At 36.4% G+C, this 16,345-nt stretch overlaps 1 protein-coding gene and 1 pseudogene across 1 annotated transcript in view; one reads left to right on the top strand and one right to left on the bottom strand.

Moving 5' to 3' along the window:
• Positions 1–16,181, bottom strand: part of BRIP1 (BRCA1 interacting helicase 1) — a 184,866-nt gene extending 168,685 nt beyond the window's left edge. The window contains exons 1-6 of the mRNA XM_012185233.4: positions 16,026–16,181; positions 13,939–14,052; positions 11,766–11,877; positions 9,991–10,164; positions 3,529–3,656; positions 1,531–1,650 (exon numbers count right to left, since the gene is read on the bottom strand). Coding sequence (XP_012040623.1) covers positions 1,531–1,650; positions 3,529–3,656; positions 9,991–10,164; positions 11,766–11,877; positions 13,939–14,028 — 624 coding nt within the window. The 5' untranslated portion in view covers positions 14,029–14,052; positions 16,026–16,181. The remainder of the gene's footprint in view (positions 1–1,530; positions 1,651–3,528; positions 3,657–9,990; positions 10,165–11,765; positions 11,878–13,938; positions 14,053–16,025) is intronic.
• LOC114116924 (cytochrome c oxidase subunit 7C, mitochondrial-like) lies at positions 12,807–12,998 on the top strand (annotated as a pseudogene).
• Positions 16,182–16,345: the final 164 nt, after the last annotated feature.

The raw sequence follows: 16,345 nt of genomic DNA, 5'->3' as shown, positions 1-16,345 counted from the left end.
CTTCTCCAACACCACAGTTCAAGAGCATCAATTCTTCAGTGCTCAGCTTTCTTTACAGTCCAACTCTCACATCCATACATGACCACAGGAAAAACCATAGCCTTGACTAGACGGACCTTTGTTGGCAAAGTAATGTCTCTGCTTTTCAATATGCTGTCTAGGTTGGTCATAACTTTTCTTCCAAGGAGTAAGCATCTTTTAATCTCATGGCTGCAGTCACCATCTGCAGTGATTTTGGAGCCCAGAAAAATAAAGTCTGACACTGTGTCCACTGTTTCCCCATCTATTTCCCATGAAGTGATGGGACCAGATGCCATGATCTTCGTTTTCTAAATGTTGAGCTTTAAGCCAACTTTTTCACTCTCTTCTTTCACTTTCATCAAGAGACTTTTTAGTTCCTCTTCACTTTCTGCCATAAGAGTGGTATCATCTGCATATCTGAGGTTATTGATATTTCTCCTGGCAATTTTGATTCCAGCTTGTGCTTCTTTCAGCCCAGCGTTTCTCATGATGTACTCTGCAGAGAAGTTAAATAAGTAGGGTGACAGTATACAGCCTTGACGTACTCCTTTTCCTATTTGCAACCAGCCTGTTGTTCCATGTCCAGTTCTAACTGTTGCTTCCTGACCTGCATATAGGTTTCTCAAGAGGCAGGTCAGGTGGTCTGGTATTCTCATCTCTTTCAGAATTTTCCACAGTTTATTGTGATTCACAGAGTCAAAGGCTTTGGCATAGGCAATAAAGCAGAAATAGATGTTTTTCTGGAACTCTCTTGCTTTTTCCATGATCCAGCAGATGTCAGCAATTTGATCTCTGGTTCCTCTCCTTTTCTAAATCCAGCTTGAACATCTGGAAATTCATGGTTCACGTATTACTAAAGCCTGGCTTGGAGAATTTTGAGCATTACTTTACTAGCGTGTGAGATGAGTGCAATTGTGTGGTAGTTTGAGCATTCTTCGGCACTGCCTTTCTTTGGGATTGGAATGAAAACTGACCTTTTCCAGTCCTGTGGCCACTGCTGAGTTTTCCAATTTGCTGGCATATTGAGTGCAGCACTTTCACAGCATCATCTTTGAGGATTTGAAATAGCTCAACTGGAATTCCAGCACTTCCACTAGCTTTGTTTGTAGTGATGCTTTCTAAGGCCCACCTGACTTCACATCTGACCCCAAAGACTGCCTAAAAACAATCTCAGGAATCTCTGGAGTTCCCTGGCCTAATTTGAGAACTGATGCCCTAAGAACACTGAAAGAACTTTAGGAAGTGGAATTCACAAACATTAGAATGTACAAGAGGGAAAAAAAAAACTTTTCCGATCTCATCTCAGTTCAATTCTCTTATTTTATAAGTGAAGAAACGGGCACAAAGAGCACAGGTTTCCCATTTCTCACAGCAGCAGACATGCAATAGCACTTAAGACTTCTGAGTTTTTCTCTACTCATGATTATACTAGTCTTTCTCTTTTTCAAAAATGCATTAACAAATACCACATTTGCCTTCTTTAAACTGAACAATGTCATAAATACATACATTCTGTGGAGAAATGGAGTTTATCTTTCCTAATGGAGAGTTGAGTTTTGTGGTCTTTCCTGAAGCAACTTTTGCATCCAAATGGTGTACCTCCTTCTCAAAACAATGACGTTTTCTGATCTGTAAATACAGAACAAAATTGAAGTTTATTGTAAACTAAAAGTTTGATGAGGCTAGTTGTTCTCAAAGATCAAAACAGCTATAGTGTGTGCTTTTAGCATTAAAAAGAAATGACTATTTCTAACTAGTAACAATCAAATTTCTAACAAATAGGCACTTTATTACAAGACTTAAATAAAACAGAATACAGTAATATCTCTCAAATTCCAACCAAAAGAGCATTAATTAGTGACGTGTCAAAACTCTGCATTGTAAAATGACCTTCCCATAAAACAGTCCCACCATATGGACACCAAGAATAGCATTATACCAAGTCCAATTACATATCCAATTGGAAAATTAAATAAACATGAAAAGCTTATTCTAAATTTAAAAAAAACACAATAAAAAATTTGAATGTAAATATTCATTATTTCCTATATGATAGAATAAATTATTTGATTACTATTATTATATTACTTGTTAGATAACTAATAATCCAAACTGTATTTGACTAAATTTCTTTTATAAATACCACTGTTTTCTTTCCAAACTACATGTGCTTTTTCTTACTTGCCAAAAACCTATGTATTCAAACTATGAAGGGAAGAAAAAGCATTTCTACTGATAATTCATTACTATCAAAAAAGAAATGAAAGAGACACAGATGTGTAGAGCGGACTTTTAGACTCTGAGGGAGAGGGAGAAGGTGGGATGATTTGGGAGAATGGCACTGAAACATGTATACTATCATGTAAGAAACGAATCGCCAGTCTATGTTTGATGCAGGATACAGCATACTTGGGGCTGGTGCACGGGGATGATCCAGAGAGATGATATGGGGTGGGAGGTGGGAGGTGGGAGGGTGTACATGTTTGGGAACTCATGTACACCCGTGGTGGATTCATGTCAACGTATGGCAAAACCAGTACAGTATAGTAAAGTAAAATAAAGTAAAAATAAAAATTAAAATAAATAAATAAATAAAAAGAAATGAAAGCCAATGAAATCAGGGAATAAATGTTGTACTTTGAACCCTACTTTATAACATCCAACTGAAAGTACACATTTTGCTGGTAAAAATTTTTAAAGATTCACACTTCATTTGTAATTAGTACTTTTCCAAATATAAACCTAGAAAATGGGTTTATTCTATTTCTAAAAACAAGGTTTAATTATGGAAGTTAGGATTGTACATGGAACAAACTATATAAAAATGCAAACATTTTTTGAGAATATTCAATTAAAAATATACAATTATCTACAATGACATGCTAATTAATAAACTTTATTTGTAACTAAATCTATTAAAGTCCAGTCTCCCTACCTCAATGCTATGAACTCTATGAGAAAATATGAGTTCAATGCCATGAACTCTATTCACCTATTAAAAGTATATTTCATTTAAAACTTCTAGTAATTTTGGTCTTTAGAAATAAACATATTTTATAATTCATAATAAAAACTCAATAAATAAGAGTAATCCTTATCATTAGATTAAAACTATCAATATCAAAAATATCTGACCTAAATACTTGTATCAGAGGTATTCTGGCCAAAAGAAAACACCATTATTAGATCAAAAAAACAGAGCAGTTAAAAGTACAAAGTAACTCTATTATTATAACATGCCATAAGTAAATGTTTTACTATCAAATTTCTTAAATATAAATAAGCATCATTCAGTTTCACTTTAATGACATGCTACTATGAATAATCTACTATAACAAGCTCCTTTGTAATGAATAAATATATAAAATGCAATTACAGTAACTGACCGTTAAATTTATATCTGACACTATCCAACTAATCTCTACACATGCCACTGAAAACGACTGATACTTGACTACCTTGTTCAGCCATAACTAATGGGATTATTTCACTGCCAAGACTGTTTACCTGCTGTGCAGTTTCCAAGGGTCGAATTCTCTTCTTCTCTACTTGAAAGTCATCATTTTCATCTCTACAGATGGATGCCTGCTTCTTAGCAGATAGCTTTGCAGCCAGTGTAGTTTTTTCAGGAGAGTCTTATATAAGAGGTCACAAAAAATTAGTGTAAGTAGATTACATTTAGTCAGTTTCTCCAGGAAAAAAAACTGGAGTTAGGTGTCAGATTTTAATCTGTAAAAATACTGAATCACTATGCTGTACATCTGAAAAAAATATAATATTATAAATAAAGTACACTTCAATTTTTAAAAAGATGTTGACATTTCTAATAACTTCAAAACATACTTTAAAATATGAAATGCTAAACATCTTTAAAATCACTTATTTATCACTCAATTTACTTAACAAAGAGCAAACATTGTAAGAAATGTTTTCAAGAGGAAAAGTCCAGCCTTGATTTTTAATAGGTTTATACTTTTGTAGACCACTTCCAATAATGTGGCTTAAAAAATATAACTGTAAGAGTATCTTAAAAACTTTTCATCTGTATAAAAATCTTTCTTTACAGTGTCTTATTTAATGTTTCTTCTCTACTAAAATTCTCTATGATCTTCAGTCTAAAAACACAGTAGAATCAAGCTCCTAAAATCTGTTTTTTAATTCCACAATCCTGAAAGCTCAATCTCGTTTATCAGTGACCTCTTAATCACCAAATATTATCCCCATTTTATAAATGTGAGCACTAGGTTTTAAAAGAAGTCAAGTAACATGCTCATATCATATGGCAAGTAAAAGGCAAGGCCTGCATGTGACTTGACTCCTGCTGTCTGACTCCAAAATCCATACACATAACCTCTAGGCATACAGCCAAACATAACACTCTGTCTTCTCGGAACATAACAAACACATTTCCTTTCTCCTTAATTTCTGTAACACCATTCTTAACTGTTCCTATACAGCGGTTTCTCCCTTTCCCTAAAACGTGAGCATTCTTAAAAGTACCTTCCTCACTCTGTGCTCTTCTCTACACATTCCCTCCACTCCCAGAGTTTCAATTCATTTATTCAAGCATTTATTATATTGAGTCCATACAATTCCAGACACCACGGAAAACAATGAAGAAAAAAGTTCCTGGCCTTAAAAGATTTACAGACTATTAAGGGGAGAAAGCCCTATGAGCAGCAGATCCGATCCATTTTCAAAAAAAAGAAGTTCGAGTTTGCACAAACAAAGAAGTGAATATGTCATGCAGCACTGGTTTTCAAGCTTCTTCTGAGGAGGACTATATGTTTTAAAGAAATATTGCTTAGGATTTCTAAAATACAATGAAAGGCCTAGAATTTTGCTGATCCATTGTCTCCTTCTCCCTATAAGCTATGTTTCTTCCTTAGGCTCTTAGGAACATAGTTTGAAACCCATTATATTCTAAAATCTTAAGAGTTCTGCCTTTTATACCTAGGTCTTTAATCTACCTGGCATGAGTTTTGTGTATAGAGTAAAGTAGGACTCCTATTTTAATTTTTTTCCTACGGATATTTAATAGTCAAATGGCAACCCACTCCAGTATTCTTGCCTGGAAAATCCCATGGACAGGGTTGCAGAGTCAGACATGATTGAGGCTTCACTACTTATAGGAAAACCCCTCTGTGCCTTCTGCTCTACAGAAGCACTTCTATTAAAAAAATCAAGTTTCAGCATACATGTAGAATGGAATTTGGGTTCTCCACTATTTTCTACTATGCTAATACCATGCTGTTTTAATTATTATAGCCATATACATATAACGAATCAGGATATCTCACAGATCATGTCCTCTCACCCTCAACCTGCTTCCTGAAAACTGTCTTGGCTGTTCTTAGTCCTTTGTATTCCCATACAAATTTTAGAAAACACATGTAATATTGAGCTTTACAATTTCCTGGCAAACTAGTAAAATAACCACAAACAAATCTAGATCAGTGACTCTTAACTGGGCTAGTTTTAACAATCCCACCCTAGACCCCAGGGACATTAGGCAACATCTGGAGACATTTCTGATTGTCTCAAGATGGGAGGAGGGTGTGTACTACTGGCATCTAGTGGGTTGAGGCCTGAGAGATGCTTCTAAACATTCTACAATGTGCAGGACAGAATTATCTACAACACAGAATTATCCGATTCAAAATGGTAATAGTGCCAATGCTGAAAAAGTGTTAGCCGCTCAGTCGTGTCCAATTCTTTGCAACCCCATGGACTGTAGCCCTCCAGGCGCCTCTGTCCATGGAATTTTCCAGGCAAGAACACTAGAGTAGGTTGCCACTCCCTTCCCCAAATAAACCAAGGGGCAAATTCGTAGGACTCATTAAAGGGTATGGAACATCTACCAAAAACAATAATCCAGTTTTAGAAAAACTAAACTGCCATGTGTCAAATATGATTAACTCCAATTCATGAAAAAAAATTATATCATGTGCATATACAAAAAGGCTTATCTTCCTAGTCTTTATAGTAGGGGAGTTTGCAAGAAGCTTACCAAAGTTGTTAAATCTTTAAAATAAAAGGTTATAAAGAAATTAAGTATATTCAGAATATATTTAAAACAAAAACAAATCCTGGAAATCAGTAAGAAACAACCTAACACAAAAATGGGCAAACACTCGAAGGGGTAGTTCACCAAAGGGGATATTCAAATGACCAATAAATACATTAAAAGATATTCAATCTCATTAGTTACCAGAGAAATATCAATTAAAACTCACAAGAACACCACAAAGGAATCAGAATGGCTAAAATTTAAAAAGACTCAAATATCCAGTGCTAAAAGAATGCTGAACAACATAACTTTCACATACTACTAAATGTAAGGCAAAGGGGTGCAAAATTGGTTCAATCATTTGGAAAATGTTGGCATTATCTACTATAGCTCAACATAATCATATATACCAAAAGTAGCAATTCTATTCCAAGCTATATATCTAATAGAAAATATTTACCTATCTGTACCAGAAAGAATAAGAATACTCATAAAAGATCAATAACCAAAATAAGAACCCACCCAAATGTCTAACAACTGTAGAATGGATTAATAAATTATGGCATATAATCTATTATATACCATAAAATAAAGTTATAAGAACCATTACTTTATGCAACAACCCAAATGAATCTCAGAAATATTTTAGGCAAAAGTTGACAGACACAAGAGTACAAATATAATTCCACGTCTATGAAGAAGCAAAACTCATCAATGATGACACAGGGAAAAGAGCAACTACCTATAATGAGAAAGAATACTAAGTGGAAAAGAACATGAGAAGTGCCACTGGGGTGTTGGCTTTGTCCTATTTTTCATCTAGGTGGTAGTTACATGAGTGTAATTACTCTGGGAGAATTCATCAAGCTATACACTTAGAATTCTGTGTGCTTTTCTATATTTAAGTTACATATTTCTAAAGAATTTACTTAAAAATATAAAGAGAGTATCAGAATATAACCCAGATTTACCCCATCTGATCCTTGAAAAGATTATTCTAAATAACTCTAACTCACAACTATATTAAAATTCAAGTTGCGTACATATTGAAAATTGATTGTTTACAAAGTTAAAAAACAATACAGCAGATAAAGAACAGCCTTTTTGATAAATGGTGCTGAACAATTAGATATTCATATGCCAAATAAATGAACTTGAATCCACACTCACACCATATACAAAAATTAACCCTCAGACCTAAAAGTAAAACCTAAAACTAAATTTGATTAAAAAAAGAAACTTGTACTCAAAAATGCATAAAGAACTCTTAAAACTTAGCAATAAGGAAAAAATAAACAAGCAAAAGATTTCAACAGTTCATCAAAGAAGATATATAAATGGCTAATAAGCACATGAAAAGATGCTCAACATCACAAGTCATTAGGGAAATGTGAAATAAAACCACAATAAGATACCACTATAAACTTATAATATGAGTGATGCTGGGAAAGACTGAAGGCAGAGGGAGAAGGGGCAGCAGAGGATGAGATGGCTAGATGGCATCACCAACTCAACAGACACAAATTAGAGCAAACTCCAGGAGATAGCAGAGGACATAGGAGACTGGTATGCTGCAGTCCATGGTGTCACAAAGAGGTAGACGTGACAGTGACTGAACATCAACAATAAGCTTATTAGAATGGCTAAAAAGATTACCAAACCACTGTCGGCCAAGATGTAGAGAAACGAGAATATCCTCATACACTGCTGGTAGGAATGTAAAATGGCATAACCACTCTGGGAAATAGTTTTGAAGTTTCTTAAAAAGTTAACCATAGTGATCCAGTCATTACATTCCTCGATAACTACCCAGGAAAGTAAAAACATATGTCTGTAACAATGACTTATAAACAAACGTTCCTAACAGCTTTATTTGTAATAACAGCCCCAAAACTAGTAACAACTCAAATATACAACAACAGGTGACTGTATAAACAGTTTGCAGGGCTTCCCTCGTGGCTCAGATGGTAAAAGAATCCACCTGCAATGCGGGAGACCTGAGTCTGGGGAGGATGAATCAGAGGTTGTTTGGGGAGGAAGAATCAGAGGTGGGAAGGAGGAATAACAAAAGAGCATGAGTAAACTTTTGAAGGTGATAGATATATTCACTATTTTAATGTCGGCGAAAGTTTCAGGGAAATACTCTTACGTTAAACCTCATCCAAATGTACCATTTAAATATACAGTTTGTTATGTCAAGGATATTTCAATAAAGCTATCTTAAAAAAAAAAAAATTCAGGTTGTACATAAAACAAGCCAGAGTTCTTATAATTAGCTCAAAATCAATTCCATTCATTCATACAATAGGTATTTATCTAACTACTACCTATATGCCAGGCACTCTGCTAGTTATGCAATGATGAGAAAAATGACATAGTTCCTGATCTCATAGACTATACAGTCTGCTAGGGGAAAGTAAGTAAAGTCACTCAGTTGTGTCCGACTCTTTGCGGGTCCCATGGACTGTAGCCTATCAGGCTCCTCCATCCATGGGATTTTCCAGGCAAGAGTGCTGGAGTGGATTGCCACTGAAGCAGAGATTAATAAAAGATGCGCACAAACACATGGATAATATAAGCTGTAACAAGTGCTATGAAGAAGAGGCACACAGTGAAACGACAGAGTGTTTAACAGGGAAACCAAATCTAATCCGATGGAAACAGCAGTATGGCTGCCTTAAAGAGTGATATTTAAGCTGACAGCTAAAGGAAGAGCAAGTAAACAAGTTAAAGATGGAACCTGATCAGAAGAGACATTAACACACGCAAAGGAGAAAGCATGCCCCTTTGAAGGAATGGAAAGAAAGCCAAGAGAGTTAACAGTCAAAACCCTGTAGACAACAGAAGTGGTCACCTCTCCAGTATTTAGTCCACTTCCTCGTCCTCATTCCCAACAGAAACACACTTCAGTTCAAGCAGCTAACATCCTCTACAGTCAAGTGCTTTAGCGCAAGATGAATCCATCCTTGATTTTAGAAAGTAGATACTGTGTAGACATAAATCAATCATGGCAACCTCTTTTCTCCCAGCTGTTGATTGCCATTAGTTAAGGAATGGCATGAGTGAAAGCAGAAAAGGAGTTATTACATGCTCTAAACAAGAGATGATAGTTTGGACTAGGAGATATCAATGGAGATAGAAATCTATATGGGGGAATAAGGAAGAGCAAAGTGTATAGGATGTGTCCTAGGTTTCTGACTTAGGCAAATAATAATCCATCTTTTCTATACAGTCAAAACACAAGAAATATCTTTAAATTAAAAAACTTATGTTATTAATAATATGTTTCTCTTAAATAAATCTAGTAAGAACTCCCTAGGTAGCTCAAATAGTAAAGAATCTGCCTGTAATGCAGGAGACCTGAGTTTGATCCCTGGGTCAGAAAGATCTCCTAGAGAAGGGCATGGCAACCCACTCTGGTATTCTTCCCTGGAGAATTCCATGGACAAAGGAGCCTGGTAGGTTACAGTCCATGGGGTCATAACGAGTAGGACACGACTGAGCGACTAACACACACACATTTAAGGATCATACTTGAAACATAGCTGATTCTCAAATAGGATACTGGTCTCAGAAGTTCAGGCAAACTTACCAAGAATAAGTGAGGCTAATTAGATTTTGTCTTATACTTACAGATCAATATGTTTTATAAAATTCTATCATACAACTAATAATACTGCCTACAAATAACATCAGTTTCTGAGTATCACTAATTTTGCCTTGCCTTCTTTAAAAATGGTTTACTTTAGCAACATGTTTGAATCAATTAAAAGTGAGGCCAAGAAAACAGTCCAAGGATTTCTGACCATTCTATGCATTATTTAAAATAATTCCAGAGAAATCAGGTGGAAATATATAACCAATTATGCTAACCAAATTCATCTACATTAGGTATCATAACAGCAATAATTAATACTCCTATCACAGATACCAACAGACCCAGGCAAAATATAAACTACCTTGAGAACCTGACAAAGCACCATTTCTTTCAGAAGGTGGTGTTCTTGGACTGCTGAAATGATACGAAGTTCGCTGGTGCACGTCACTGTTTGCAAAATTCCTTGAATGGCATGTACAACAACAAGACAATGGTACTTCAGTTTTCTTACTTAAGCTTTCATCCACTGGCTTCCCTAGAAATGAAAGAATCTCTAATTAAAAAAACATTAATCTTTCTTCACAGCTAGAGTACACAACCACCCTTTTTTTGCCCAAGATTAGGAGATTTCTCAGGATTCAGAATTTCAGGGCTAAAATCAGAAAACTACCTGGCAAATCTGGACAAGCTGATCACTCAATCTGCAGCATCGAATGAGGACAGGAGAAAAACACATGCCAGAAACATATACAGAGAAGCTAACAACAAATTTACATGATTTAGAAAAATCCAATAATAGTCAAAGATTAATAATGTAAAAAAGGCACAACCACTCCTGAGATATATCAAAATACTAAGTATACCTAAAGTATATTCTCATTTATTACATTCTTAATTACTGCTATTTTCCTAACTGAAGAACTTGAAAGTTCAATACGGTAAATAATAATGTAAACAAAAAAGGGTTACATCATTCCCACATTATACTTCTATTTCAAAAAACATGTTTCATAATATCATTTTTGATATCTGTATCAAAACACAGTTTAAAGTCAACATTCAAATTAAACAGGTAATTTTTAATAATTAAATACAAAATTGCAATAGTTCTAGTATATGAGAATACAATACAGATATTAAAAAATCTGACTAATGTATTTTATTTTCTATATACAGTACTGATATTAGTTTCCCATCTTCACTACATAAATACATTTTCCAGAGTCTCCCATTAAAATTTCATTAACAGATAATCTCATTTTTACCAAAGATAAACATCAGTAAGAAACAAAGTGGATGACCAAAAGCTTATAAAATATTTACTTTTAATCTTTAATAGTCTTACCAGTAGCAAAAATTTTTAAAAAACATGAATGTGTGTGTATATACACACATACATATATACATATACATATCCATAATTTAAAATTCTCCTAATACTTTAGGTCAAAGCCATCTAATCATGCAACTAAAATGCATCCAATATTGTCTTTCAGATTTATCATATAAAATAGTCTTTCACAAATTTAGGTGCTATTTTTTGTTAGTAAATGTGACATATGTAAGCAAATAAAGCAATGGGAAATAATACAAATCCATAAAAACAATATTATAATAAACTTCTGCTTACAACAGAATTCTGCTCTGGCATCCAAACAAGGAGAAAGGTCAACTAGAATTTTTCTTTTTAGATCAACTAGAAATTTTCTTTTTATGTATCCCATTTTCTAATGTTATGAGATAAGCAACAATATTAAAGGATTTATTCAAAAAAAGCAACTATTTGTATATGCTATATAATTATGTCAGCCCCATCTCTTGAATCTTTTACATACAAATTATCCTCTAATTATTTTCATAATCATTCTTTAAGTATTCCAAGGTTCTTATGTATAGTATACTCTGAATCATCAAATAAAGGACTATCTTACATTTAAAATTATTTTAGGATTAAGTGAACACATTGTGCTAAACTCAAACTCTTTTAGAAGACACAGAACTGATTATAAAGAAATATCTTAAAAGAGAATATTTAAATTAGCTAGGACATGGTTGAATCATTCTGGGTAAAAAGTACTTCATAGGATTTTTTTCAGGACCCAATAAGCAACCTGAAAATATCAACCAACTACTTACCACTAAGAGACTGTTGCCATGCTAAAGCGGAACAAAGTAAGGCTAAGCTTTTCCCACTCCCTGTGGGGCTCTCCAATAAACAGTGCTGCTTACTATTTAATCCTCTGACAATCTATGAACACAAAAACAATTTTTTTAATCAATAAACAACATACTTCATTAAAGTCTCTCCCCTTTACAACCACCAGAAGAGAAGTTGCATGCAATTCAGGGAACATGGCAACAGCAGCAAGGAGAACTAGAATTTAGTTAAATCTGGACTTTATTCCTTTATTTGTTGTTGTTTAGTCACTAAGTCATGTCTGACTCTTTTGCAACGCTATGGACTGCAGCCCACCAGGCTCCTCTATCCATGGGATTTCCCAGGCAAGAATAATGGAGTGAGTTGCCACTTCCTTCTCCAGGGTATCTTCCTAAACCATGCTTCAAACCCATGTTTTCTGCACTGGCAGGGGGGTTCTTTACCACGGAGCTACCAGGGAAGCCCCTGATTCCTTCATATCTCTCCCTAAAATTATGTTAGACTTAAAGAATATCAAGCACAAAAGAAACAAAAGTAATTGGTGCCTTACTTATGCAAACACCATCATTTCTATAAAACTAGAATACACTAACATCTTTGATAAAACTTAATAAAGGACATTGCTGAGAATGTTACAACCACTTAGTACAGAAATTAAAAATTTCTAGTAAAGTTGAAGATACCCAATTCCAGCAATCCAGTCCTAAGTAAATACCTAAAACCTTTCCCAAATGAATATAAGGCAACACGTGTAAGTTCATGGCAGTACTGTTTGTAACTGCAAAATAACGTAAACAATCTAAACGTCTATCAAGAGGAAAATGGGCAAATAAAATTCTAGGATATTAATACAACGGTATAGTATAAGGAATGAAAATGAGTTATCAATTAACAGGGCTACATCTTAAAAATAATGTTAGACAAGGGAACAAGGTCATGAGAAAAGGAGGGCCTGGTGTGCTGCCGCTGTTTCTTCTGCCTTCAGACTCTGCGTCGGCCACAGAACTTCCAACAGTGCTATGATGGGACAGAGCATCTGAAGGTTCACAACCTCTGTGGTTCACAGGAGCCACTGTAACAAGGGTCCGGGGAGGAATCTACCATTTTCAGTGGAAAACAAGTGGCAATTACTAGTTATGATGACTTTGTACTCTGGATCTCAGTTTGTTTCTCCTTTCTTTATAGTAAGACACCAACTGCTTAAAAAATAATCCATGAAACAAATATGAAAAGGAGCATTTTAAAAAAACACCAGTTCTTGAACTCAACATACTAGATATGTCTATAAATAAACTTATAGCAGAAATCCTTAAAAAGCAATAACAATATTAATGTTAAGAAAAAAAAACACAAAATCAAGTTCTCCAGAAAGCTGAGTACAATATCATATCATTGTGCAAAGTTTAAAAATATGTAAAGCATACTCAATATCATTTATGCATACATGTATATACAATATAAGTATAACAACACGGCTAGAAGAGAAAACAAATAAATTCGGGATATTAGTTATCTTCTTACTTGTGAAAAGTGAAAATGAAGTCACTCAGTTGTGTCCAACTCTTTGCGACCCCATGGACGGTAGCCTACCAGGCTCTGTGGTCCGTGGGATTTTCCAGGCAAGAATACTGGAGTGGGCTGCCATTTCCTTCTCCAGGGGATCTTCCCAACACAGGGATCGAACCCGGGTCTCCTGCATTGCAGACAGACGCTTTACCGTCTGAGCCACTAGGTAAACAAGGTAAAATATGGCAAAACAGTAAGATTCAACAAAGCTGGTATGTTGGTTTTACTCGTTTGTATATTAATTTTCTATATGATTGAAATATCTCAAAAAATTATGGTGAAAAATATAGTATTCTATATAAATGATAGTAAATACTTTGAATTTCAAAGTAATTCAGTAAAGCAGTAATTCAGTAAATAGAAGTTTCAGATGAGCTGAGAACATTTTTTAGAATGCTCTCCTTTGCCTCCTAATTATATATACATAATCTAGCAGCAATCAGTATTTTTCCAAAAGTCAGAGGTTCTTCAATGAGCCCAGCAAATCCATCTACTATCTGCAAAAAATATGAAGTAATAGACTCAATGTATGTTATGAATTATAAGCACCTGTATCTTAAGACTTAATTGCTGAAAAATACTTACAGAATTCATCATAGCAAGCTGTGATGGATAAGCTTTACAAGGAAAGTTAATCTTCACCCCACCAATTGTATATTCAGCTGAAGACATCATGCTTTGTTTACTTCAGATTCCTAACTGCAACAGAAATGAAAGTCAATATTGAAATAAGGCTATTCAAAGAAAAACAGACACCTAATACTAGGACAGAAGCCTAGAAATAAAAATTGGAATTAATAAATGTATAAACAAAACAATGAAAGTAAAAGAATTCCCTACCCTGACAAATCACAGTGGTTAACAGCACGTCTTGGAATCTAACAAATCTGGATTTGCATCCCTATTCTGCCAAAGCTGTGGACCAAGAGTTAGGAAGTCTAGGTTCTAGATCAAGTTCTGACAACTCAGATATTTTAACCTGATCATGCCTCTTCACATTTCCAGACTAAGATTCTTATGTGTTTGTGCTGTGTGCTCAGTTGTGTCCAAATCTTTGCAGCTCTATGGACTGCAGCCTGCCAGGCTCCTCTGTCCACGGGATTTCCCAAGCAAGAATGCTGGAGTGAGTTGCCATTTTCTCCTCCAAGGAATCTTCCCCAACCAGGGATTGAACCTGGGTCTCTGGTGTCTCCTGCATTGGTAGGCAGGTTCTTTACCACTGAGCTACCTGGAAAGCCCCTTTTACATGTAATAATCCCTAATTTAAAAATTGTTGTAAGGAAGAAAGTACCTTGGGCACATAATGGGTGCTCAATGGTTCTTACTTTAAAGGTCAGTAGGGTATAATGGAAAGATGGGTTTGGAAGATGGGAAAGCCTAAGTTGGAATTCCACTGTGAATCACTTAACCTCACAGAGCCTATTTCTTCATCTGTGAAATGGAGATATCTGCCTGATAGGGTTTTTATGAATATCCACCAGGCAACTGAGTTAAGAATTAAATAAGGTAATGTACAGAATGTGCCTAAACTCCAGTATCTGATACACAGGAAGTGATCTTGTTTAATCCCCACTTCTTATAAACCATATTCTCTTAACGTAGGATCCACAGCTGTAATTCAAAGACTGTGATCTCTTGATATTGCATGCAACAGTTTCTGCGCATGACTGCATTTTTTTAAAAGAGAAAGTCCATAAATCTCTCATTCCCAGAAATATATCCTAAGGAAATAATGGAAAATTGAGGAGAAAATTATATACACTGTTATCAACTGGGAAATTATTTGCAGTAGTGAAAAAAAGGTCAATTCGATCTGAGGACAGAAAAATGGTTAAATATCAATTCAACAGATTAGGAAGCCAGTAACAACCTTTACGGTAGCTTATGTGTCCCCAAAAAGTTCAGAACCACTATTCTAAGGTACTTTTCAGTTCTAACATTTGGTGTTTCTGTGAAGCTCTGGCAATGAAATTTGGTGGAATCTCATCCCTTAATCTAGGGCTTCCCAGGTGGCGCTAAGGGTAAAGAACCGCCTGCCAATGCAGGAGACATAAGAGACTCAGTTCCATTCCATCCCTGGGTTTGGGAAGATCCCCTGGAGAAGCGCATGGCAAACCATTCCAATATATGACCTGCAGAATCCCCGTGGACAGAGGAGCCTGGTGGGCTGCTGTCCGTGGAGTCGCAAACAGTCGGACACGACTGAAGCGACTAAGCAGGCACGCATCCCTTAAACTAAACCAACAACTCAAGACTGGCCCAGTTTCTCACATAGAACCTAAAAACGAACCTCCCCGCCTGCCCCAGTTGTGGCAACAGGTGTCTCAAAATAAGGATGCTTCGCTCACACTGAATAAAGAGGAAACCGATCTGGCTCGAGCCGTCCTTCCCTCCCGCCCGGGCTAAAATCAGGCCTCTGCTCTAAGTGCAGGTTCCCCACTCCCCAGGTTTTCTTCCTCATATTCCTTCCTCCCTCAGCCACCTGGGACCCCCGGGACCCTGCTGATCCAGTCAACACCGAAGGGCCCGCAAAGCGGGTGGACGAAAGCAGAGGGGACCCTCCTCCTGGCCGACGTCGCGCCCTTCCCCCGAGAGACTTGCCCGCCCTGAGGAAAACCCAAACAATCAGAATGGGCTCAGATTTCACCAGAGAAAAGGAAGCCGAAACCGACCAGCAAAAACAACGGAGCCCTGGCAGAGAAGAAAGGTTCTAGTCTCTCTTCCTCCCCGAGCTGCGACTCCCGGGCCAGTAGAGCGCTCGCGACCGCTCCACCTTTTCTCCGCTCCAGCTCTCAGCAGCCCTCTCCACAACACCCGGACGAATTCCCGCCTCCCGCCCCTCAACTCCCCAGCACCCAATCGCCGGGCGAGCTCAGACAACCAAACACTCGCCAAGACCGAAACCAAGGAACCAATCGTGGATCGAGGTCAGCAGGCGCGCACTCTGGCACCCAATGAAAGCCTCCGCAGTGAGAACGGACCCAAGGTCCTC

This window comes from Ovis aries, chromosome 11, assembly GCF_016772045.2.
Source record: "Ovis aries strain OAR_USU_Benz2616 breed Rambouillet chromosome 11, ARS-UI_Ramb_v3.0, whole genome shotgun sequence".
NCBI lineage: Eukaryota > Metazoa > Chordata > Mammalia > Artiodactyla > Bovidae > Ovis > Ovis aries.
The sequence above is the reverse complement of the archived record's forward strand: the minus strand, read 5'-3'. Positions and strand labels throughout refer to the sequence as shown.